The sequence below is a fragment of the Mastacembelus armatus genome, chromosome 14 (assembly GCF_900324485.2).
Source record: "Mastacembelus armatus chromosome 14, fMasArm1.2, whole genome shotgun sequence".
Classification (NCBI taxonomy): Eukaryota; Metazoa; Chordata; class Actinopteri; order Synbranchiformes; family Mastacembelidae; genus Mastacembelus; species Mastacembelus armatus.
The window spans coordinates 2712580-2739498 of NC_046646.1; the positions used below are offsets into that span (position 1 = coordinate 2712580).

Sequence of the window (26919 nt, forward strand, 5' to 3'; positions counted from 1 at the left end):
GCAGTAATGGCTCCTTTCCACACAGATGTTATTCTCTTTGGTTTTGATAAACACTGCACTATCCCCCCCTTACTTTTTCTCCTCTCTGCTCAGCCACAGTATACTTGCAGCCCTGTGAGACAATCAGGCCAATCAAAAGATGTTTACCAGCCATTAAGACTGTCTGCTCGCCTCAATGAGAAAGGAAATGAGGAGAGCAGAAAGAGAGAAATCAACAACTTTTGGAGGCAGATCCTTAATGGTTTTCACTCCATTTTGACAGTAATTAGGTTGAAATATAGTGAGGAGCATGTGAGGGAAGGAATGGCTCCAACTGGGAGTTAGAAGGTAGACGGCATGACATTTCTCCAGTGCTTAAATGTCTATCATGGGCCTCTAAGTGGGTGCTCTGCAACATTGCAACAGTCTGACAATTAAATCTGCTGGCATATATATAAAACACTATGTTAATTTTGTTTGGTTATTAGCCCTGACTTGGTTAGCAGAAGCACAGATGGTACTATGGTGTTGACGTCAACAGCTGCACTAAACAACCACACAGAGAAATATTTATCATAGAAGAGGCTGAGATATACATAGAGTACAGTTAATCTCCAGGCCACAACAACAGATCCACAGTCTCAGGCTTTGGACATACCAACACCAACTCATCAGTTAGGTCCCACTTACTGCATATTGTGACTGATGGAGTTGAAGAAAAGTTATAAAATTCTTAATAGTGGATAGTGGACTGTTTGAGCTTAAAAAAGTATGAGTGATAGAAACATATCCCTATGGCCATCCTCATGAATATCCAATGTAGCATAACTGAAGTAAATATTGATTTTTTTGGTCTTTTCTTTTATTATTATTTTCCCAAATGACTCATGTAAAAGAAATATTCTCTGTTAGGCCTCAGGAGGATAGAGTAAGACATCCAGAAGTCCTATGGCTATGTGAAATATTTATAACAGAAAGCGTCATGAGTACAGCTAAACAAACAAGTCATGGAAAAACTTTAACAACTGAAATATGAACAGAAAAATAAAGAAAAAGAATGCTCTTAAGATTGAGAAAGGCCACCTAAGCAAGATGACCTCTGGCTAGTATACCCTTCCTTAGCAGTGCGCAGACTGCCTTTTCACATACAGCTGGAGTTTTACTGCTTCCATACAATAACCAGGAACTCAGGAAGGTATAGTGGATACTGGGCACAGGGTTATATCATACCTACGGTTTGATGACATGGGTCTGAATTTGTTAAAAAATAAATTTGCCTGAACTCCAAAGCAGCTCATTTATAGGGTAGAGATTGAGTTTTGGCAAGACACTAAGAAGTTAAGTGACTTTCCGGTTCTTGTAAATTTTCTTAGGCATGATGATCATTTGACTATACAGTGGCCTATTAGCTGTTCTGTGCACCTTCTAGCAATAGGCATACGAGCAGTTGTGTCTTACTTTTCTCTCAGTTTGGGCTTATCACTTCAATGAAAGTACTGGATGGATTGCTTTCAAAGTTTGTACACATGTTCATGGTACACAGAAAATAAGTCCTAGTGACTGTGGTGATGTTAATGTAACCAGTGCCACCATGACATCTGCATTTGTAGCTTTGATTGCAATTATTGGATGGATTTGTAGAATACATTTTACAATATGCTGGTATATGACAAATTAAACAGCCTTAGTTGTACTTAATAAAATTTGCTAATTCGAAAATTATGACATGGTAACAGTCTAAATTAAAATATTGAAAATGGCAAACATTTTAGCTGTTAGCATTTAACAGGATAGTGATACAGCAAACACAGCTTCACAGAGACACCATGACTGTAAGCTGTCTCATTCTGCAGGCTGCAGTCTCAGTCTCAGTGTTGATCTAAGTACTCGAAGTATCAAAATGTGGTTATCTGACATATACCAGTAGATAATGTGCTCTGAAAAGCTGAGGCTTTTCTGTGTGGAGTTTGCATGTTCTCCCTATGTCTGTGTGGGTTAATGTACATAGACTTAAGGTTGCAGTTCGGGCAAGTTTGCTAGCTATAAATATTTTATTTAGTTATTTTTTTAATGGCATACAACATGCTCCTTTCAAACTAATGACTAATGTACAAACCTATATTATGCCTATGGTCTAAAGAGAGAAAGATGCAATGCATATATAATGTATATATAATGTCTCTCTCTTATCTCTCTCTCCCTCCATATGTATATATATATATATATATATATATATATATCCCATATGGATGGATTGAGCAGTATCGAATATAAGCTTGGTTTGTTTTTCCGTGTTAGCTTTGATTTTTAGGGACATTGGCCTTTTAACATTAGTCAAAGAAAAACCTTTTATCTTTCTAACAGTGTCAGTGTATTCTGTTTTGGTGTATGGAGCAACTCTAGGCTGCAGGAGCAGATGTTTGCTTTAATTAAATATCTCTTAAGGCTGTAGGGTGGTGGGGTATCAACTGTAAAGCAATTATCTTATCTCTGCTTACACCATGCAATAAAATACACAAAACCTGAAATACTGTATATATCATGATCATACTTTCTATTATTGATTACACAGAAAAATGTTGCTCCCAGGTACAAGCATAAATGACAGTGACAACTCACAGTGGAATCCATACATGTATTATCTATATAGCAGATGAATGAGAATAGGAAATGGCTTTTGTACACAGCTACAGTATGCAATTAACATTCATGGCGAGGGAAGAGAAACAGATTCAGAACATTATGGCAGACTTCCTGCTGTGGTTGTACATAATTGATATACCAGATCCTTTAAAACACACTGTGTTCAGGCTCTAGTGTCATTTAGAGAACTACAGTTTGCGGTTATTGGTAATGTAGAGGACAGACCACAATAAGCTCAGTGAGCTCAGTCTGAGGTCAGAATTCTAAGGGATACAAAAATCAATAGGTTTGTCTTGTTTTTGGATAGGTGCCATCATAGGAGACTCTGCTATCAGTGAATCTTGTAGTGTAGTGTGGCAAAAGATGTTACTTTCTGATACTCCTTCTGAATGTGCCATCAAGACTAAATCAAACCAACAGATGGACTAAGAACACATGATATTAAGATACAACATTTTATTATTGTCAGTCTTAAATATGAGCACACACTTTTGATCAAGAAAATACATGAACCAACAATCCTTTACAATACAGGGAGTCAAATAGCATAATGTCCCCCTCCGCTTGTGAACGATCCAATCAAAGGGAACCCTGTGAACTTGTAGCCAGGCAAAGGGCAGAATTATATTCATGGTAATCATCCAAAATAAATCACATCAGTCCATGAAACTACTTCATGCGTGTGCTATGACAATCTGCTGGCAGCAAAGACAAAGGTTTCTCATGTCTGACCAAAGTTCACAAACAAAAATTATTTCCTCCAGACTCCATTGCAAATCACACAAAAGTCACAAAACACAGAAACTTAATAGTGCTAACTCATAGGTGCAATACAAGCTCAGTCATTCTTCTTAAATGGTATCAAATTGTCTTCACAGACTGCTCACTTGCTCTGCACATGTGGAGATAATGAAAAAAATATACTCATAGCTTTTTCTCCTACTCAGCCCATGTTCCAGCTGGACCCATGTTTACTTGGGCTGAAAGAAAGAATGAGCCCTGCCATCACTATGCATTCTTCAAACAGACAATGTAATTGTTCATATGAACATAAATATGCAGCGCTACTGCCAAAGTATAAGCCTTCATGGGCTGATTCAGAATTGGCTGACTGGAGTCAGACAGAGATGTATGTGTATTCAGGCCTTTTCAGGGCAGTTTCTGAGTTAAACTTTGGGGGTAAATCAGAAATATTTTGCTAGTGCATTTCCAAGATCTTCGCTCTGTGTTTGGGTTTTATCATTATAAATTTGGCTTCAATGGGACTTGCACTGTGTCTTGCATATCCCTTTATGATCATGCTTTGTGGGATTTTGGAGCATTTGCAATTGCTCTAATAAGAGAGAGATTTTTACTGTTTTTACAGATTTATTAAACATACTGAAACTGCAGCATGACTGCCAACTGTTTGAATTATTTTTAGTTATATATATTTTATATCATAGAAGTTTTGTATTTCCCAATAAAACATGTGTTATCTGCTGCTGTGTTCACTTTACCTGACCATGATACATGTTATATACAGCTGTTGGAAGCATTCCATATGGGGAGATACAATCAGTATTCAGTTTTTTAACTTTATTTAATTCCTGAAGAGACAGGCTGCATAAATAGGATGTTGCTCCATTTAACATAGAGCTGCAATCATCACATTGGGTGAGACTTATATCCCCTAACTTTTACATTAGAGGATGGGTCCAGTTAGCAGCAGCACTATAAGGACCAACTGGGAGCTTATTATTGTTTTCTCAACTAAATGAGCCATATCATGGCAAATAGCTGTGTTGTGCAACACAAAACATCACACTGCCTCAATAAATGTAATGTGATTGTGTTTTTTTTAACTTCCCTGCAAGCCAGCTTGTCTAACCTTGAGATTGCTAGTGCCCATATTACATCAAAAACGCTGGTGCTAAGCTAATACAAAAGGCCTTGGGTCAGAACTAAATCCAAATTAAGGCTTTAAAGCAGCAGACAGCATAGGATAGTTCCACAATTCCTCTCTTTGTACATGTTTGGAACAGCAGGGATTTCAGAACAAGGAAATGAAGATGATCCTTTTCTTTAGGCTGGATGTGGCTCCCACCAAGGCCAAAACCTTAGCAAATGTAATCTAGCAGAATTTCCAGCAGTCATCTGTCAGGTGCTGACTGTTCCATTGCCACTGAAAAGACAGAATATCTCATCCTCAGATCATAGATCCTGTTGCCTCTCTGCTGCTTCTTCAGCTCAGTGCTCCACAGTTTACATTTTGCCTGTGACCACAGACGTGATCACACTTACTAAACAAATGCTTGTGTTTGATATTGACCATTTAGTGGTGTATCTTAAATCTGAATATCAGTGTTCTCAGTTTTTGGTTTGAAGCGTGTGCTGCTCAGTGCAGTCTCAACTCTGAATCGCTGCCATAGTGACCATATGGCATTGCTATTATTAGATGGATCATTAGGTTGTCAACTACCACCACATCTTTACTTTTGATTATGTAGGAAGAAAAAAGCTTTTGTTTTTATTTCCCATATAGGTGCTTAACGTGGTATATCTTCTTAAAATGTGTTATATTTTCTGATTTGTACAGATCTATCTTAGTTGTCAAGGTAAGCACTGGGGTTATCTTCAGTAATACTGTGCTTAGCTCAAAAAATTATATTTTATTGCATCTGAAATTACATCAAAAAAGAAAAACAAATAAACAAATAACAATAATACCAGAATTGTTTAGGACAAAGCAATAAACATTCTGCTGTCTGCACTGTCCTGTGATACCCCTACTGATTAATACAGCAGTGTGATATAGCAAAGGTTTCTGTGAATGACCCTTGTATGTCCTTTACCTAATCTAAATTTTAACTCAAGGTAATAGTTCTTGTGCTATTTAATAATTTGTTAAATTGCTGAAAAACTGCTTGGAGGTAGTAAGAAAAATAAAATACATGACCCAGTTGTTGTTGTTGTTCCAGAAAATAAATAGGATGTGTGTGTTTCTGTGTGTAGTTTAATGCAATAAAAAGAGTAGAACCTTTTTAATGGATATTTCCGGACAAACTAAACTAGAGACAAACTAAGCAAGGTGTTTTCACAATTAGCTTCATATCAACCTTTCAAGCTCAACATCTCGAGGCAATGAGGCTGTGCTTGTTTGTGCATATTGACAGCAACCTCTTCATACTACCCCATCTGAAGGAATCCAGCACAGACCTTCTTGGGAGGTGATCTGACTTCAGTTTATCTTAAATGTGGTTAATCTTGTGGCAAAACAACTGTACAAAAATGACGTGGGATCAGTAGTACCACCCTTCAAGTCAGGATGGAATAATTACTATGTCATTTCCAAATATCACTGTGTTGATTGATGAATAATCATCATGCCCATCTCTCTCTCTTTGTCTTGTGTGTGAAAACAAACTCTGATTAGCCTGTCAGATTGAGCCATTAATTACCATAATTAATTTCAATAATGACCCTATGTGTTTTATGCCATTTTAATTTGGTTTTGACTCTTTTTACGCATCAAGAAGCACACATATTGAGGTACCAATAGCTACGAAGGTGCTAAGTTAAAAAACAAAAAAAATCATGTATATGTAAATAATGTATGAAGCCCTCATCATCCATGGAAAAAAATCTGAATTTACTTTAAAAGAAAAAAAACATTATAAGAGCAGCGTTCATTGGTTCTGTATTGCTCTTATGTTGTTGGGCCTGCTCAGTATCAACTGAGCTCACATTCATTTAAAAGTAACCATATGTTAAAAGCCACTCAATTAGAGCACATCATAAGAAGCACATCATTGCCCCACTAAACAGACACAGACTAATTTGTTTTAATTCCCGGTTTGATGTAGTGTTAATGTATTCCTACAAATTGTTTAATGTTACACACAGCCAAACACTGTGGACCACATCTCTCACTGAAACTGACAGTCAGTACATGGTTGTGTTTGAGGTATGTCACACACAAACAGGGATGCATTTTGCAAGAGATTAGTGGTGTTTAAAAAATTCTCTACATTACAAAAACACCAAGTCTTGCTTTTTGGTGTTGTCACTCAGCTCTTTTCCACTGCTGGTGGGGAACCTGAGTGCAGTCCAGCAGCTGTTTTAAATCACTTGCCAACATAAGAGACATAAAAAAGATAAATTACCACCTTTAATTCTTGCTGCCATGTTGTGAGAGGTTACTCATTGTTGCATACAATCCTCAAGCTGGCAACAAAAGGTAACAGAGGTCTGTTTGTTTTCTGCTTCTCAAAACACCTTCAATACTCTGTCTGCACTGATCTTTCTCCATAATAAAACAGAGATATGATTTTCTTGTTTTCTCATATATTCTGTCTTTTCTGATAATGCAAACTATATATCAAGTGACAAGAGCAGTTCTAGTTTTTTGTGCACACCTCTAATCAATCTTGGTTATTGCAATTTGTCTCACATACTGTACTGTACAATCATATAGATTTTTTTTTCTAATTAGCTCCTGTTAACCCCAAATTAAGAACAGTATTCTAACCATCTTAGTTGTGAATAGATGCTGTGTTCGTGTGTTTTGATTGGTATTGGTACTAGAAAACAGACATCTGCGATGTAGGTATGCTGACTAAGTCAATGGTGTCTAAATGCATGCAAAAAAAGTGTTCCTTTTCTCTTTATATAATCTTACAAAGTGGTTTCTAACCTTCCAATGCTGGTTTTAGACCATGAACATACAATTGGCTTACTCAAGTCAGACATTGACTCCTCACCAGTGGACTAAACTCTGCCTCTATTTTAAGTACTCAGTTATTCAATTATAACATAATGATTCCTGATAGCATTTTTGTGTACAATTGTACCAGTAAATTAAAAACATGACAATAAAGACATAAAACTAGGATACCTGTTCTAAATAACTACAACTTTCTATTTTCCCTGCTTAAAAATATCTGAAATTAAACAAACATAATCAAAAATTAAATTCAATTAAAAGATTAGAATAACACCTCATAAAATATGTCACTGTAATGCTGAGAAAAAAATACTTGAAGGTCAAAAACAATTCTGTTTTTAACAAGTAGACAGAATAATTATTATACATTAAAATATGATAATACCAGGCTTTCAGCTTCAGGGTAACCTAAATTCCTCCTGCTTCACTGTTTCAGTTTGACTTTGAGGTATTTAACATTCACCTCTCATATTTGTTATGAATTCACCTCTTCCTTGAGTTAAGATGAATATGCAATGCATTTAGAAATGAAGACAAATCCATTTGAATAAAAGACACCACATTTAAAAAAATCAAAATTGTTCCAGACTTAAAAAGATACAATCCTGAACAATATAATTTAGGCAAAGTCTATGCAACACAACAGCTGAAAGGTAAAACACTTGTTATATAAAAAACAAACAAAAATAATGATTTTTTGTTATCTACTGATTTAGTGGGTCAACATTATTACGTAGCAGGGTACTTCATGCACTTACTGTGCATCAGTTTGTGGTTCTGGTTGAAAAAAAAAACACCCACATACTCTACACACACGCACACACACACACACACACACGCACACAAAATACTTTTGTTCAAATCCATTCGTCTTCAAAATCTGAGCAGGAGTGGCAGAAACACTATGAAGAGGAGACAGGTGTGTGAGTGCACTCCCGTTGCGCCACCACTGCCATCCTGAACTGCTCTCGGCCCTGACAGGAGGGAAAACAAAAATAGAAAAAAAAAACAGAAGTCAACACAGGGCTTGTCCTTTGTGTTAGCACTACTGAAGCTATGTTATTAAAAGCAGTTCCAATATGCTGATTAACAACTTAGTGGCTTAATACACTTCCAGCATGGACACAGTGTGTCACTTTCTGATTACTGTAAGTTGTATAGTGCAAATTCTGGAGAACATAAGGTAAAAATGACATTTTGTATTTTCTATTTGCAAACCACTGTACATAACTACACTAACATGAGAAATACAAGACATTAGGATGTGTGGATTACTTGTAAGGTATACTGTTAAAGAATTATTTGTGACATTGCTTTCATTCTTCCCCTGCAGTTGTTAGCTCCAAACTGCTGCAGTTAATTATGTCCAGAGACTTAGAGAAAACTAAGTACCTGGTGCTATGAACACTGAATTACGGAATCTAAAGTCCATGCAAAGACTGTATCTTCAAAATTCAGTTCAGACTAGAATAACATTTACCAATAAGAATGATATTTCCCTATCCTATATACATATGTTCAATGCATGTTCTATCTAATAATTATAGATAATCCTGGACCATAATGGAAACTTTTAGTTTTTTACCACATTGGTAATAAGGAGTATCTCAAGGTTTACATTTGTTTTAAACATATGTGCCTGTGAATTAATATTAATTAATGCTTAGCATATTTATAACTACAATGCTTAACCTATGCATCCTAATCTATGGTTATAAATTTTTTTCTTTCTAATACAGACATTGTAAGTCACTCATATGGTTTTTGAACAGTCTGATTATTATTTTTGTTGTATACTAAATATATTTCTGATACAGTCAGTACATAATTGCCAAGCATCATGTTGTGAATTCTTCGTTTCTCAAGCAAAAAAGAAAACATGGATGTGTATTTTTATTTATTTATTTTGATAATGATGGTAAATGAAACCAGGAAACCAGAACCAAAGAGTAAACTAAAAAAAAAAAAAACTTAAAATGATCCATAGAATAAAAGCATCCATTAGTGAGGCAGGAGGTAAATTACAATGCATATTCCATTGTGTAGTGCTCAAATGGCATAACATGGTCTGCAGCATCAAATGCTGCACTATGGTTTAAAAACTGGAGACTGCTCATCATCTAATGCTCTGACTTTCAAGCTTGCTTTGGTCAGTTTCAACAGGTTTAATACTAATGTCAATGTTTTGGTGTCCAAACAAACAAAAATATAAATATATACATGCAAGTACAAAACAGCACATAGCACACCATGCTACCATTCCCAGATTTAGAATTCCAATTCCAATTACAATTCTGATGGAGCTAGACATTTTTTAATGCTCTCTCTAGTTTTATGTTTGTACTAAAACTGGTTCATATGAGCTTTGTAAAACTAGAACTACAACTACAACATTAAAGTACATGACAGACACATATCTTTATTTTCCTTACAGCACGGTTTCATTAACTTATATTAAAATTTAAGCTGTGTCCTTTACTATGTACTGCACCTGTAGTATCCTAAAATTGTTAAGGGTTACAGTATTTGTGCTGAGTTGAAGTGAAGCACACTATGAGACATGCATAAAAATCTACTTTTAAATGCCATAACAATACGTTACAATAATACATAATATTTCATTATGTGCTTTACAGGAATGAGGCAAATTCCATCCAAATAAATGCATTGTATGGGAATTGAAGACAACTTTTAACTTTGTCATCCAATGGCTACTCATCTTCCCTTGGATTTCCATCAGTTCACCACAGTTTCCATTGGGGCATCTATCCAATTACTCTGCCACAGTGGATTATCCCTAATCCTGCATATGGCTAATTAGAATAATGACATACACTCAAAATCAAAATCGCAGCCATTAATACAGCCCTGTTGTGTTAATGGAGTGAGTGTGCTTACAAGATGCAGCAGCCAGTAGTCACAAGGACACATTAAATGACAAAATATTTAAGTTGTTCTCTATACTCTAATCTCTATACCACTATACCATATCTTCATGTGCTTAAAAACATTTACTGGAATTACCTATACTACAAATCTACAATCACTATGGTATCTGAAGATAAAATAAATATTTCAGTCTGCATTGAGGTTCGGCATTTCTGTGGTTGATTTCAATCTTGGTGCAGTTCAAACAATAACAGGTACAAATATTTACAGAAGCACAAATTATGATAATCAAAGATGATAAATACTTACATAGGAAGAAAGAGCATGCAAAAATCAAAATGATGCCAACATCACACAGAGACAGAGTTAGGTGTGCAAAGGAGAAAGATGAAATATGGTTAGTGCATGGTTAGTGGGTTGTATTGACCATTTTCACAAAAATGTCCATATATATATATATATATATATATATATATATATATATATGGACATTTGCTTCTTCATGCCTAACATACGAATTTCTAAAGAGAACAAAAAGTTATTAAAAGAGTACAATTTTGACAGGATTAAAATGTCATGGTCTCTTTTTATTAAATACACAACAAATACTGTAATTCCAGTGTCACTGCAGCCTAACCAGTTTGTGAAAATGGCAATGTTTTTTTAAGTTTCAGCATGCAATTAATGCATCCAGGATGGTACAGAATACTAACCTTGCAATAGTGTTGAGCTAGTGGGTTCAATTACCACTATACCAGGGGCACAAATGAAACAGAGCAACATATCGGAAACAGAACAGCAAGGCATCATTGACAACACTTGTCTAGAGCATGAAAAGTACGGCTTTCCACATTGTAGCTGCACAGTTAAAAGTTAAAACTGATATTAGTACTGAAGACATTCATCCTAACAGAGGTGATGTCATTCATCCATTTCAAATCTGAATCATTACAGTGCATTTATTCTCAATACCACCCACTATTGATAAAGTGATAATCTGCAACAGTCTTTGGTTTGAAACATTGTGTCTTTGAGCAGTCTAGTCAGGCTGGGGTATCCCAACTAGACTGCTCAAAGACACCCTGCCATTAATTAACTCATCTTTATAAGACTTAGTAACTTTATCTCTGGTATCAGTCCATGTACCACAGGCCTTTAAGACTGCAGTAATCAAACCCTTACTCAAAAAGTCTTGATTGAGGAGTCTTGGCTAATTATAGACCAATATCCAACCTACCATTTATTTCTAAAATCCTTAAAACAGCTATTGCTAAACAGCTGTGTGATCATTTGTTATGGTCCAGGGGGAGACTTCCCCCCGGACCTTTATTTTGGTTTACTGACTTCCTGTTAGGTCCGGGTGGCTTCAGGTAGTTTAGGCTTAATTAAAAGTTGATGAGTCCCACCTGCTTTCTATTAGCCACGGGCCCGAGGTCTATATATACCGGCCTTTTCCTTTGTTTGGTGCCGGGTTATTATTCCTATTCTTGTCCTTTATTCCTGTGTGCGTGCCTCCATTCCAGCTTGTTTTTGTGTTTGAACCATATTATTTGTATGAGCACACTGCAGACGGACTGCGTATATGTCATCTCGGCATACCAGCCTGCCTCACACTGTGAAGACAAAGCCACCATGCACTCAGCGACCAAGGAGGATAGGCTTTTGTATCTAGTGCCAGTTTTTCAGCCCTTGCCGCCGGAGCTTCATCCCTTTACGCGGGCTTCCCAGTGGTCAACGCCGGCTTGCCAGCCTTCACCGCCGGAGCTTCACTCCTCGCTTTCGGCTTTCCAGGCTTCATCGCTGACCCGCCCGTCACAATCGCTGGACAATGAGTCCCCCCTGCCGCTGACACTGGCAGAGGCTTGTGCCATCTGGCAGGACCTCAAGGCTCAGTCCCTGGTGCCATGGGACTTCGCCCTAGTCCCTGCTAGCTGCACGCCCACCACTCCTTCTCCAGCCCCGCAGCCTGAGCTCCTTAGTCCTGCAGCCTGAGCTCACAGTCCCGCAGCCTCGACGCTGGCAGCACCGCCGCCAGATAGGGCTAATCAAATCTCTGATCCTGAATCCGCCCGGCCGGAGTCCAGTGTTGCCCAGCATTTTCAGTTAAATTACCTACCTGCGTCTATATAAAGAAAGTGTCTTAGTCTACAATTGGGTCCAGTCTCCCTCATTTTTCTTACGGGAAAACGTAACAACTTGCACAGAAATAAACTATTTGAAAATGTCCAATCAGCATTTAGAGCACATCATAGTACAGAAACGGCATTGTTAAAAGTCACCGACGATCATCTTAGTTTCAGATAATGGACTCATCTCTATACTTGTCCTGATAGACCTTAGTGCTGCATTTGATACTATTGACCACATCATCTTATTAAAGATACTGGGATTAAAATGGTGTTAAAATGGTTTAAATCTCACTTATCGGACAGATTCCATTTGGTTAATGTTAATGATGAACCTTCTATACACACAAAAATTAGTTATGGACTAGGACCAGTTCCCTTCACCTTATACGTGCTTCCCTTAGGCAATGTTATTAGGAAGCACTGTATTAATTACCACTGCTACACAGATGACACTCACCTGTATCTATCTGTAAAACCTTATTCCTCTTATTTCTGTAAGATATGTCTGGTTATTTGGTTTATGCAACTTTGTCTAGTTATATATAATCTACCTGTGCACACAACTTGATATGATAATGTGAATGTTATTTCCACCTATAACAAATCACCTAAAAATTTTCTGTTTTCTCTTGTGGGTCATATTCTTCATATTAGGGACAAACAACATACACTCCTCTCCAAAAGTATTGGAACAGTGAGGCCAATTCCTTTATTTTTGCTGTAGACTGAAAGCATTTGGCTTTTACATCAAAAGATGAATATGACACAAGAGATCAACATTTCAGCTTTTATTTCCAGGTATTTAATTTTTGGCAAACTCCAGCCTGTCCTTCCTATTCTTCTTGCTGCTGAGTGGTATGCATCTTCTGGTGTAGCCTCTATACTTTTGTTCATGACATCTTCTGCGAACAGTAGATTGTGAAACAGTCACTCCTGCCCCCTGGAGGTTGTTGCTGGCGTCACTGACAGTTGTTTTGGGGTCTTTCTTCAGCTCGCACAGTGTTTCTGTCATCAACTGCTGCTGTTTTCATTGGTGTACCCATTCAAAGTCTGTTCTCTTCTTCTTCTTCAGGACATTCCAAATGGTTGTACTGGCTATGGCCAAACTTTGTCCAATGGCTCTGATTGATTTTACATCTTCTCTCAGCTTCACAATTGCTTGTTTTTCATCCATAGACAGCTCTGTGGTTTCCATGTTGGTTACACCTCTAATTATAAATGCAGTCTGCACAATCCAAACCCAAATCTGAAACTGAGCCGTAGACATTCAGCACTATTTATTGTTTGAATAGTACAATAGTTCAAACTCCCTCCAATACTTTTGAAGGGGAGTTTATATTATATTGGGTGAATGACTATTTTAATTTGCTAGCACTCAATTCAGAATGGTGACACGTTGGATGTTGTATGGAAATGCTACAGGTAAAATCTCTGAGGAGTGCATAAAAGTAGATTTGTTGCTTATTAACTGACTAAATCAATAGGTTGCAGTTGTGAAGCTCCACTCTAGTGCCCATCATCTGCTCAGGTTCCATATGGAGTGTGTAACTTCATAAAACTTAAAACAGCATTTTTAAATTGCCGTCATATGTATGTAAAGAGTTGCACACCTAAAAACAGACTGTGAACTAGGGGTGGGAGGATCGATCCAAATATCGATAGTATCGACACCAACATTGGTATCAGCATTGATCGATACTGGAGTGATGGGATCGATAGTTAGAGTTTTACATTCATTATGTTGCTCCTGCTTCATCAAAGAGCAGACATGTCTGTACAAGTATGCAAGTGCTGTGAACACCTGTACAGACATGAGAACTTTGCTCCTCCTCCCCCCTCTTGTGTTTTGATGTACCGTCACGTGACTCAGCGGCGCTAGGCAAACAAGCAAGCAGGCGGCCAGCAGCACAGAGACGGAGCAGAAAAATGGATAACAGGAAGAGGAGCTCTGTTGTTATATTTTGTGGCAGATAATGAACCAACAGCAAGCTGTACAATTGTAAAAAGGCTGTAAGCCACAGTGGCAATGCGACAAACTTATACAAGCATATGAAAAATCATGCCAAAGAAAACAGTGAGTTACAGAAATGGAGAGAGGAGGAGAGAAATCCCCCACCCCCTGGTCCCGACAGACACAGAAGCCTGATCCAGAGGCAGAGGTCATTGGCAGATAGATAATATTGGTGAAAGTCATATAACATCTAGTTAGTATTCATTTTCAAGGTGCAATTGGTCATTTCTTACTTTAGCCAACTCAAAAAGTATAAATTATGCTAAGACCTTGATATAATACATTTATCCCATTGAAACGTGTTATTTAAATGAATACATTTATTGCAATTGAAACAAATATACTGAAAATAATTTGCATCCACCTTAATTATTAAAAAGGTATTGGTATCGGTATCAATGATACTGGCCCTGTATGTACTTGGTATCAGATCGATACCAAATTTTGCAGTATCACACACCACTACTGTGGACTTTTATGTTTCTTTCATTTTTGTATATATAATCCACTTAAAGACAAAAGTTGCAGAATATCACTTAGCACTTAGCTTGCACTAATGTACTTTAGAGCTTCTTGGTTACTTACATTTCACTTTATGTAGTATTTTTGAAACAGAGTTCTTTACTCACCATACAAAAGGAAGCTTGTGTTTGAGCTCCCCAGTTTATTGATGGCAACACAAGTATAGTTGCCATAATCTCCATCAGACACGTTAAAAAACGTCAACTTCGACAGTGATCCAGTATTAATAATCTCCATGCCATCAAACCCATTGAAGATCCTAGGGGAGAGAACATGTGTTCATGGACAAAGAGTGAATGCAATTAACTGAATGCAATTTTGCTGTATTTGTTTTTACAATTCCCTTGTCAGATTATTTGTAGGTCTCAGTGCAACAGCAACAACAGAAGAACAACAACAACAGTAATAATCATCATCATCATCACACAGGTGCATTACCTTCTATCATCTTTGTACCACTCAAAATCTGCCTCAGGCACAGCATCAGCCTCACACTCCAGCACTCCTCTTTGGCCCAGAGTCACTCCAACATCTCTGCCCTCTGACACAGTTGGAGCATCTACAAGCATGCAGCAACAACAGGAGCACTGTGATCAGTACAAGGGAGCACAAGTCAAGGAAATCATGAGAGAGGTCCTTGCATTTTATCTTCAGCCACCATTTTGATTCATAGCTGTGGTCTATGCCATGACCACAGCTATGAAAACCATATTTATAATACTGGTGAAAGTGCATGGTGTCAAGATATGATGGGAAGGTATTAACTGTTCACTTTTTAATTTGTGATCCATTCTCCTCTTCCTGCAGCAAAGCATTGCGACTTATTAAATAGTGTTTGCAAAGCCTAGAACTGTAGGTTGACCCTTAATACTCACATTTTGTTCAGAGCTCAGGTTCAGGCCACATGTTATATTAAGACTTATCTCAGCAGCTCAATACTGGTGTCTTTGCCTTTCTAGAGTTATATATTTGAATATGTACTACTTCCTTTCTTATTAGTAGGGCTAAAACCAACAGTTCTTTTAATTAGTTCTGATAAATATTATATAATATATTAGATAATATTATTCTTTTTAAATTAACTGATTCATTCATCACAAAACATTTTCCCATGGCCCAAAGATTTTTTTTTCTGACCCAACAGCTCTACACTCATCTGTAGACTCATCTGACGAACAAGCAAACATTTGGTATTTTGCATGATAAATTATAATATGACTATAACAGTAGCAGCATATATACTTTCAACTGATAAGTAATAATTTCAGCAGTCTTTTTTAGTATACAGAACATTTTCTTTTCAATTCCACTTTGGACTCACAGTTGACAGTGATATCTACTGTCTGAACATCTGTGTCGATATCGTTGACAGCTGTGCATTCATACGTCCCTGCTCTCTGTCTGGAGATAGATGGGATTTCCAGGTATTCATCATCTGATGCCAGGTCCCCTATGAAAGATCACATGCACAAAGTGGGAGATGGTCATTCTGAGTTAATGAGAGTCAACAGCTGTGGCCTCAATTGGTATTTTCACACTCTGCATCCCAGCATGGCCTCTGGGATTGAAATCATCACACTGGTGTATGGAGAGGAGCATGTTGATTATGAGGGCTTATGGACATAATTCTACAGTTATAATTCATCTAGTTCTGTGAGTTTGTGTTTCTTTTTAATGTTACTGCAACAGTAACAAATATTCTGACATTTGAATAAAGTGATATTAGCAAAAGAAAAAGAGAAGACTATCTCTAACGCCTCCACAGATTTTAAAGGGCTAGGTTCAGCAACAGCATCAGAAGTGGCAACAGATCACGCTAATTCCTGTAGAAACAAGATTTGGTATGACAGGCAAAATTCACACAGCTACATTTGTGTCAAAACTTCCTCTAGTAAATATCATGACATGTGCCCAATTATGACTCTTTCTCTGATACTGCTCTGTTGTTTCTTTCAACACTTAAAAGACTGCTTTTGAGCTTACTGACATTTGTCAGTGGATGTTACAACACTTGGTGATTAGTGCTTTGTTCAGGCCCAGTCATTATCACTTGTCTGTCAGTTTTTTTATTGTCCTCTTTTTTGTGTCTCTTAAGCCTGCAAGCACACCAGGACTACAACTGAGATATGAGAACATGAATGGGGGAAATGCCAGCCTTGCAATGTGTATTTTTTTTGGATCAATCTGACACGCTTGACAGAGACACTTAATACAGCACTCAACATAAAGAACAAAACACATAATTGACTTCAAACCTGCTCCCAAGATGTAGTTCAGTGACAGTAATAAATTGCAAATTGATTCACTTTGCTGGGCTTAAGCACATTGCTAAAAGGCACCTGGGAAACTTGTTATGGAGCGAAGTCGTCTCTGACACAATCACCTCGTGAGGGTTATCAGGAGGACCTCTATAGGTGTGAAGGTTCCAGTCTGTTCCAATTCTACAACTCATGTTTCTTTTTCTGCTTGGCGTTCTCTCAAAAAAAGCTACATTCTGCCAATAGAGACTGCAGTGCCAGTTAAAGGAAAGCCATAATCGTTGGAGGAGGGTTAATCAAGACAAGGCTGTCAGCTGATGCACATTCTCAAAGGATTTGCATCAAGCTTCAGTTTTATGGCAGGTAGCACTAAGGAGAGTTGCGTCCAGGCTGACACATGAAATCAGTGCTTCGACAGTTACTGACCTAAAAATAAAATACACAGATAAAAGTAACAAAGAAATAAAATGACAATAATAGCTGTAACAAAGCTGCAAGATTATTCATACATATGCTTCATTTTCTTCAAATGAAGAAAGAGGACAGAAACGATGCGGATTTGGCCAGGATCTAAACAGGAACGGGGTGGCTTCGATATTCAGAAGCTGTCCCTGACCTCTGTGCCAGTAGAGCGTCAATGTGGCAGAAGTTAAGCGACTAGGGCATGAACAGGATGGTATCAGGTCGGGAGTGAGGGACCACCCTTCCTTAACACCGGCGGCACTGACGTCATTTAATTCCTGTTCTACTCACGACCTGTTGGCAAAGAGAGAACCTGTACTTCAACAGGCCTGCCGGCTCTGTGCCATGGCAGTGAGACAGGATTGCAGTTAGGAACCAGTAGACACTAACTAAACCTAAACTTGTGCTTGCAATTGTATGAATTGATTTGTTTCAAATGTAATGAACTGTGTAGTAGCTACATCAGCTACAGTTAATATGAGGAATTAATTCCATACCTTCTATGTTAACTTAAACTGTTGTGAAGGAATATAATTATCATTGTAATTTATCTAGCTACATTATTAACTATTGACTCGGATGTTTATAACAAATGTCTGTTGAAGGGCAGAGCGCGGCTGCTTTCAGTAAAAAACAGCATATCTCAGTCGGGGTAGGCGTCAGTACATCGGGAACGTCCCGTGAGTTAGTCGTCGGCAGCGCATCTACAGGGTAAGTAGGACTCTGGGTTTAAGGGTATATGTGTCGTAAGTTAAGGGTACTGGTGGTAGGTGGAATGTGATTGAAGTGAGTAATGCTAAAGGGTTTATTCATGAAATTTCTGCCGACTGCTCCTGACCTGAGCATAAACGCCAAGTTGGGAGAGAGCAGGAAGAGCGTGGACAGGTCTGTGGGATGTGGGTCTAAAAAACAATGAAGACAGCAAACTGAGTGCCAAAGTCCCTTGGTTCTGTGTTGTAGAGAGAGCATAAATGTTGTTTCGGCTGAAAGAGGTAGGCTACACAGAACAGTTCAGTAACCACTACACATCACTATCCAGGGTCTGGAAAATACACAGAGATCTCCTAATTAAACCATTCTTCCAATTATAATGGATTTGTGGTCACAAAACACAACACAATACGTTTTTCTTAACTCTACAAGTGAGCTCCCCTTCATATTTGTGACTCTTTGTTGAAGATGACTGCTGGGTTTGTGACCTGGTCATTAGCACTGTGTCCTGCTTTGCCATTGCAGGACACTGGGGAGACTACACAGGAGAAGGTGGTCAGGAGAAAGAAAAGAGAGCCCAGAGGACTCGGGGGAAGCTGGCAGCAGATAATGTACCCTTTCGGTGTCCCTGAAATTCCATCTTCAAACTCAAGGGCAAAGAAGAAAATGGAGTAGAAAATGAAAAGGGAGACAGGTATTTGTGCGCAGGGCAAGGGGAACAACTTTGGATTTGGGGGGGGGGGGGGGGCAGGAAAGCAGATGCTTGAAGGATATTGAAGGATATAGGCATTTAAGGAGTGGGAGCACAGAGATATGATGAGCTAGGATTTAAATTGATGAATCCAAGCAGAGTGGGGGTTGAGGGGTAGAAAAGCAAAGAGGAACTGTTAACAAATCACATATAACCAGATAGAGAATGGGAATGATTGCTGTTACCAATGTTGTCTTGAGGGAAAGGTAGTCGGAGTGAAATGTGCTGAAGAAGAGGCAACAAAGGTTTTTTGCTCAGACACACTGAGAAAAATGCTTATTTAAAAGATGTACAAGAAGACAATGAGGTAGAGCAACTGACTGCTGCTGTGCTGCAGCTTGAGTCTTGAACTGTGCCTCTGTTGCTGCTGCATGAGGTAAATATATAAATAGTTAATTTCCACTGATTATCAGCCTTTGGCATATGGAATTTCTTAATGTGACAGGCCTCCTTTGATGCATCATCCCCTTTGAAGGAAACAAACATAAAAGGGGTGAGCAGAAAAAAAAAAAATCATAGGAATAGGGTAGCTTTGGGTTCTACGTATTAATGTGATGCAATAATGCAGCTTTAGTTCTACTGAAGAGGCTTGATAGCAAAGAAAATCAGTTGTGACACTACTGTTTAGATTTGACCTGTCATGCACATTTTATGAGCATTCAAGAAAACGACTCCTTTTAGTAATTCAGGTATACCGTAGATGAAAGCAGCCATGTAGGTTAGAGCAAAATGGCTCCACAATAGGAGTATTTAACTTGTCTGGTAGTTTTTGTTTGCCACAAGAGACAAAACTAAGTCTGGCATTCACACAAGCCAGTAAATGCCACAGGACATGAAGTAACAAACATTCAATCCCGAGGAAACCACAGGCATGAAATGCCAATAGCTAAAGGGGGCTATCGGAAATTATTGATAAAAAGTCCAAAGGACCAATATGTCCAGAAGGCGGTGCTAAGGAAAGACCACTGTTTGTATGAATATCATGCTCTTGAGACTGTGATTAATCAAGTTATATTGACTTTGTCCTTCCCCACCTTGGTATCTTCCAGCTTTTGACAGACTGAAAACACCTGATACAGGTAATTAGCAGGGAGTAGAGCAGGGATAGTTGGAAAACAAGCAAGACTGGCTCTCAAGAAACATGGGTTGCACACCCTGCTGTCGATGGTCAGTAAAGGACCAGCAAACAGTATGTTATTGTACTCTCTTGAAAGTGAGATTAGAAATCTCAGTGCGACTTTACATCATTAAAAAGTCAAGGAAACAAAAGTAAAAAATGAATAAATCCAGCCTTTAAATATCAGGCAGTAAGCAGTAAAGAGCACACATAACCATGATAATGACAAGTGGACAAGAACAGGGCTGAATGGTTCCATTTAAACAGTAGAACTTAGCAATGTAACTAATAAAGTTTTTAAGGTTTTTAGAGTGAGATGATCAGTGTGTGTTCACCATTACAGTCTGCTATAAACTACTAGATACAGCAGTAGCCCCATGCTTAGACAATATAGAAATTAAAAATACAAAAGCAACAAAAAAAGTTTTAAATAAGCAGGGGAAAGAATTAACAGGGCCATCAACATCTAAAATTGGATGTGGTATCTTGAATGACGCCATTGTGGGTGGCCTGCCGTCTGTTGCTCAGTGCAGCGATGAGTGTGTTTTATGTTATGTTTAACGCAGCATGCTTCATCAGTCTTAACCTATGATCCTATGATTGATATTCTCTTTTAAACTTGGAGGAAATCTCAAATAAACTGCTTAATCAAATGGTTATCAATTCTCCTTATGCCTCACCTCTCTTATTGATGTTAACACCTGACTGTCTATGCTGTTGGCCATGTTCCCTACTTACTGCTTACATATAGAATTCCGCTTTCACTTGCACGTTAGTCAGTCACCAGCAGGATGTAGTGAAGAAGAAGAATTACAAAATTCAAATAAACATTGCTACAATTCTTTTAGAAATAATATGAACCTGTGTACATGACAAACTGTGCATGATGTTGTACAAGATATTGACTCGTCAAAACATATAATACATATAATTTCTATTGACTGCAACAGAAATTTTCTGCCAGCAGCTTGTGTCTGAAGCTGTCAGACTAACCTGCTCTCACACCGTCATTTTAACTCCAATCTGGACAAACTGTGCATAGTGTTGACGTGCAAGATGTTAGGAATCTAGTAGTCAAAGAATTTCTCCTGTAGAGCGAGTATTTTGTGAGGAAATTGCGAGTTTGTGGCGCATCAGTTCTCACAGTGTTCATACTAGGTAGAATGTGCTTGCTTCTTATGGGCTAAAAGGTAGCTGAGCTCACAACTCTCCTGATATTGTTCACTGGGTATGGTGTGTGTCTGCTGTGCAGGACACCTGGGTTTGATCCCAGCTAAGATCACCTTTTTTATTTTTGTGACGTGGTACAATCACCAAGTTCTGAAGTGATCGACATCTATTGCAAGCGCCAATAACAGCATGCTTTCAGCAATCACACGCATTTTCCCCAGGAAATGCACATTGTAGTTAATTTTTTTTCTCCGCTCATCACTTGGATTTTCTCTTTCTGACTGAAACATGGCATGAACAACTCCTAATTTTAACAGATTTCAATGTTCATATTTGTTGTGCTGCTGATTCTTTAGCGAAGGAATTGATTAACCCTTTGAAAGGTATTTGATTTAATTCTTTAGGTCAATGTCAACTCATCAGCATGGTCATACACTTGATTTAGTGTTAACATATGGTATGTGAAAATGGTTTCTCTGATCATAAGACTGTTATGTTTATGTTTCCATCATTGTTTAATGCATCTAAGCCGATTTCCTCCTCTTGCCGGTCTCGGCTTACTACTCCAACTACCAGAGAAGCCTTCCAGTGAAGCCTTTAGTGAAGTGTCTCTACAAATGGATGATTTTTAACTGTAATTTGAGTGCACACGTCCTAGATCTAGTGCCACCTCTAAAGACTCTTCATCATAAACCAAGATCTGAGCCATGGTTAGATGATACTACTCACTCTTAGGCAAATCTGTAGAAGATTTGAGCGAAAATGAAAAATGGACAGACTCCAGGTCTCATTGCAAATGCTAAGAGACTCAATATCAGAAAGCTGTAAAAACACCAAAATAAATGTATATCAATGAAATTACATTTGCTCTTCTGCAGAAGTGTCTTCACAATCATGTGATGATTTTCTAACGTTTATTATAAATAAGATAAATGATTTAAGAATGGGGAGAAATCCTGTTCTGTTTGACTCCCCCCCCTGTTGCAGTGCTGTTTTAAGTCATTTTACTCCTATTACTGAAAACTATTTAGACTATAGACTTAGTGGATCATCTTAAACCATCTGGCTCTTCAGCTGATGTGATTCCTTCATATTTTCTTAAATACGTTCTAGACATGGTGGGTCCATATCTTTTGACTGATAAATCACTGTTTAGAAACTGGTCCTATTTCTGATCTGCTAAAACATGCAACTGTTCATCCTCTGCTTAAACAACAGGGCATGGATCCCACCGTTTTAGCAAATTTTAGGAAAACAGTTCTAAAACAGTTGCAAACTTTTCTAGCTGATAATATGACCTTTGAGCTTTTTCAGTCTGGGTTCAGAAAATATCAGTCTACTTAAACTGCACTGTTGAAGGTTTTTAATGATTAATGTTTGTCTCAGGCTGTTCTTGTGCTTTTAGAGATTGCTGTTGATCATGATCGATTATTGATCGACTGGAACATTGTGCAGGTTCCACTTGGTTCCACTTTTAGAAAATATGGGCTGTCATTCCATTGGTATGCTGATGATACATAAGTTTATCTGCCTATAAAACAGAATTTGGGTGGACTGGATGCTCCCCTGGCCTTTTTGACAGATGTAAAGGCATGATTGTTCTGAACTTCAATGAGCAAAAAACAGAAATTATTGTTTTTTAACCCTCATTCTTTGACTGCTCCCAATCCAAACCTTGGTGGATTATCCTCATGTGTTAAGCAATATGTGAAAAATTTGGGTGTGATATTTGATGAACATCTGAAGTTTGATAGGCAGATAAATTCTGTGGTCAAATCATCCTTTTTTCTGTTGCGGCTTCTGTCTAAGGCTAACTTTTCTTTCTTTTAAAAAAATTGAGGAAGTGATTCATGCTTTTATTACTTCTAGATTAGATTACTGTAACTCACTTTACACTGGGATTAGTCAAAAACAGTTTTATCCCAATTACAATTAGTTCAGAATGTGGCAGTTAGACTTTTGACTGGGATTCATAAACGGGATCATATTACTCCGGTTTTAGAGTCTTTACACTGGCTGTCTATGCATTACAGAGTAGATTTTAAAATGTTACTTATTGTCTATAAGTCACTAAATGGTATGCCTCCATCACATATCTCTGATTTATTGATAGAGCACAATGTAACCAAATCCCTCCAGTCCTCTATCCAGAGACTCTTGGTTATCCCTAAGACGATGCGGAAGTGCAGGGGTGATCACGCTTTTACTATAATTGTGCCAAGACTCTGGAATGATCTGCTGATTTTTATTAGAATGGCTTTGTCTATGGCTATTTTTTTGGGGCTATCTGTTCGATAAGGCTTTTAACGCTGGTTGAAACACTCTTTATCATTATCTTTTATCATTTTTTTATTGCTTTTACTGCTTTTATTTTTTATTGTGTTATTGCTTTTAGTTATTCTATTATAAAGCACATTGGTCAACTCTGGTTGTAGTAAATAGTGCTATAGAAATAAAACTGCCATTGCCATAATAAACTTTGTCCAGCCATCCATCTATTTACCTATACGAATTTGTAAGGGCTTTCTATCACCTTCAAAAGGGTCAAAGATTCCTATCTACTACAACTGCTAACTCCTTCAACTCCAACTTCAAATGAATATTTGCAAGCAAGCAACAAATCTGGAAAAAATTATTGCTCCTAGGCCAAATTCAATCATGTCCATGTTCATCTTGGCTGCCTTAATGCAATGGGGTGTCGGCTGGCCATCTGAGCTGACAAACTTTGCAGTCAGATTATGTTGTCTGTGGAAGATACCAAGGATCTTCTTCTGATCTGCCACAAGCCCCTAAAGCCATCTATCTATCAAAGGTGAGTGGAAGCTAGGTCATGGATATGCGAGAGCCCCAGACTGTGCTTGAAATCATCAATCTTTATGCACACACACACACACACACACACACACACACACAGACACATACACGCATACACACGCATACATAAGATGCTTATTTATTTCATTCACTCTTTTTAACACCCCAGAGTGCTTGAAATAGCTGGGTCCACACTGAATGTCCCTGGGCTGGGGGAGAGTAGCTCTGCAGCTGGGAGATACTGGAACATAAGTTTGGACTTCACTAAGTACTGGGACATCTTCTGCTCTGCTCTGCTGCTCTCTTTTTGAGGCAGGGTGACAGCTATGCAGTGTGACTCTGTATTCTTACCAAGCCTTCTTTATCAAAGCCTTGGTTGAATATGGGATTTGAAACAGGCAGGAAAAAAAATCATTCAAAAATGGCAGGCAGAATCGAAAACACTGAAAGTGAGCAATTTGACAGAATAATAAACACAACTAAAAAAACCGTTTTTATCTTGCAAAAGAGAATTCAAAATGGCGGTTTCTCAAGGTAACCTTAATCTACATTTTTATTCTAAGAACACAAAACTAAAAGCCAATGGACATCCCAGAATTGTACTTTTGTTGGTGTCTGTGAAACGACAATTTCAGTGAAATATCTCAGATATGGATTAAACAGATAAACAAACATAGGCGTCTAGTCACAACATTCATTTTGATCATGATGAGCCCTGCGATAAGGGCAGAATAGAGAATAATAGGGGACTGCCACTCTGAAAAATGGCTTATTTTACATAATCTGAATCAGTTTGGTATTGCATGAAAACTAACTCTTGGTGGAACTGTAGGAACTTTCTTGCACAAACAGATTTGCTTGCACACACTCTTCTGTAGCTGTCTCATATTTTCATATTGTCTCACAGTTTGTGATCCCAAATGTCACCATAAAAAATAAAGTTTTAAGGTCTTTGCTTTATTGGAAAAGACACCATTAGAAAACATCAGCATTACAATAGAGAGGCTAAAAACCATTTATGTCATAAAGGCACAGTGAACACCCTGGGCTAGTAAATCACCAAAGCACTAACTTCAGCTTGTAGTTCATATTTCTGAAACATAAACAGAGCGACATCTGACTAAACATGTGTATGTCACATATAGTTAACTATAAAACCCATGCCTCATATATAATTCAACCTCCTGAATCCCACTTCAAGATTTATTTATAGGAAATTAGAACAGATGGCACATTTAGAAGAACTGATGGAAAAATGCGTCTTTTACAGCAGGACGCCATCAGCAGTGTATGCTGGAACCAGTTCATGATAATGCACAAAGAGAAAGGTGGTTCAATCTTGCCAAAAATATGTGTCATCCCGATTTACGCCCCTTTGGGCGCTTTGTTTTGAACCCTACATTTCTAAGAAAAACCGTGAGCAAAATGCCTGGAATCCACAATGCGATCTGACATCTAACATTAGCAAGCCAAAATTCTCCAGCAACACAATGTATCACCACCTTTCAATGTGTTCCTCACTTCTTTGACTTCCTGCTGGTGAACACTCAAGCCAGCTACTGTATGAGTATACAACAGAATGTAATAATGAGATAAATGTCAAATTAACATTTGACAATAACATCATGCACTAAGATTCAATAACTTATTGCATCATTACACCAGAGTACAGCACAAGTTAATATGGCTGTTTGTGTCACCCAGCCACCTATGTCTGTCCATTGGAGCTGCCATCAGGAACATGTCACAATACTGTCTACCATGGTCATGTTCAGTGATTAACAAGAGTCTACCATTGTTCATTGCTGGCTCAAATGGCGTGGGCACCACTGACATTAAGTTCCTAGTTTCTCAGTGTGAATAGGGGAAGTGGCAGGCTCCCTGCTAATGACTGCCTAAGCTGTGTGGATTCCTGTTCCAAACAGATCAGTTCAACTGCAGTATACCTGAAAGTACTTAAGAAAAACGGGTAAGTACAATATTTGGAACTGCAGAAAAGTCACCTCCTGTCTACCTGGCTGCAACAATGTTACTGGTTACAGGTAAGACTATATTAAGTGTATTTCCAACACTTCAGTATTCATATACTGATGTCTTAGAAGAAATCTGGTGCTGCTGGAGGGGTCACATGCCACATACTGGAGGAAATGTGGTTACTAATTAGCCTTTGCTTTTTAAGCTTGCCCTTTAATACGTGCATGTTAATTTTAACTCATGACAAGTACTGCATGAGAAACTAGGTTACACTCCTGTATCACCCCTGGACATTTGTATTTATAAGCCATTAAATGTTGCAATGTTTTCATGAATGGACACAACAATGAAAAAGCTGTCTTCAGGACTGAGACTCATCAGTCTAATAGAAGAGACACAGTTAACTGTTTGAATCTTATTGACCAGATAAATGTTCATGGTCTACTTATAGTTCCCCAGAGTTTCCAAAAGTAAAATGGGAGGCAGAACCTTTAGCTATCAAGCTCCTCTCGTGGAACCAGCTCCCAGTCTTCATTTAAGGTTGGACTTTAAACTTTCCTTTTAGACAAAGCTTATAGTTAGGGATGGCTCAGGTGACCCTATACCATCTCTTAGTTATGCTGCTATAGGCCTCGACTGCCAAGCACCAAGCTCTCGTCCCCCTCACATTTACTCTATATGCCACCATCATACTTGCCGACCTTTAAACCTAGAAAATTGGGAAGATTCAAAACCAAAGCAGGGGGGTCCGAACAAAGATTTTCAGACAGTTTCCTACATTCTG

The 26919-nt window shown here is 38.1% G+C and overlaps 1 protein-coding gene across 1 annotated transcript in view; it reads right to left on the bottom strand.

Annotated features, from left to right (window-relative positions):
• Nucleotides 1-8117: 8117 nt before the first annotated feature.
• ntm (neurotrimin) overlaps nt 8118-26919 on the bottom strand; it is a 42840-nt gene continuing 24038 nt past the window's right edge. Inside the window, exons 3-6 of the mRNA XM_026329387.1 lie at nt 16200-16328; nt 15317-15437; nt 14986-15137; nt 8118-8301 (exon numbers count right to left, since the gene is read on the bottom strand). Coding sequence (XP_026185172.1) covers nt 8201-8301; nt 14986-15137; nt 15317-15437; nt 16200-16328 — 503 coding nt within the window. The 3' untranslated portion in view covers nt 8118-8200. The remainder of the gene's footprint in view (nt 8302-14985; nt 15138-15316; nt 15438-16199; nt 16329-26919) is intronic.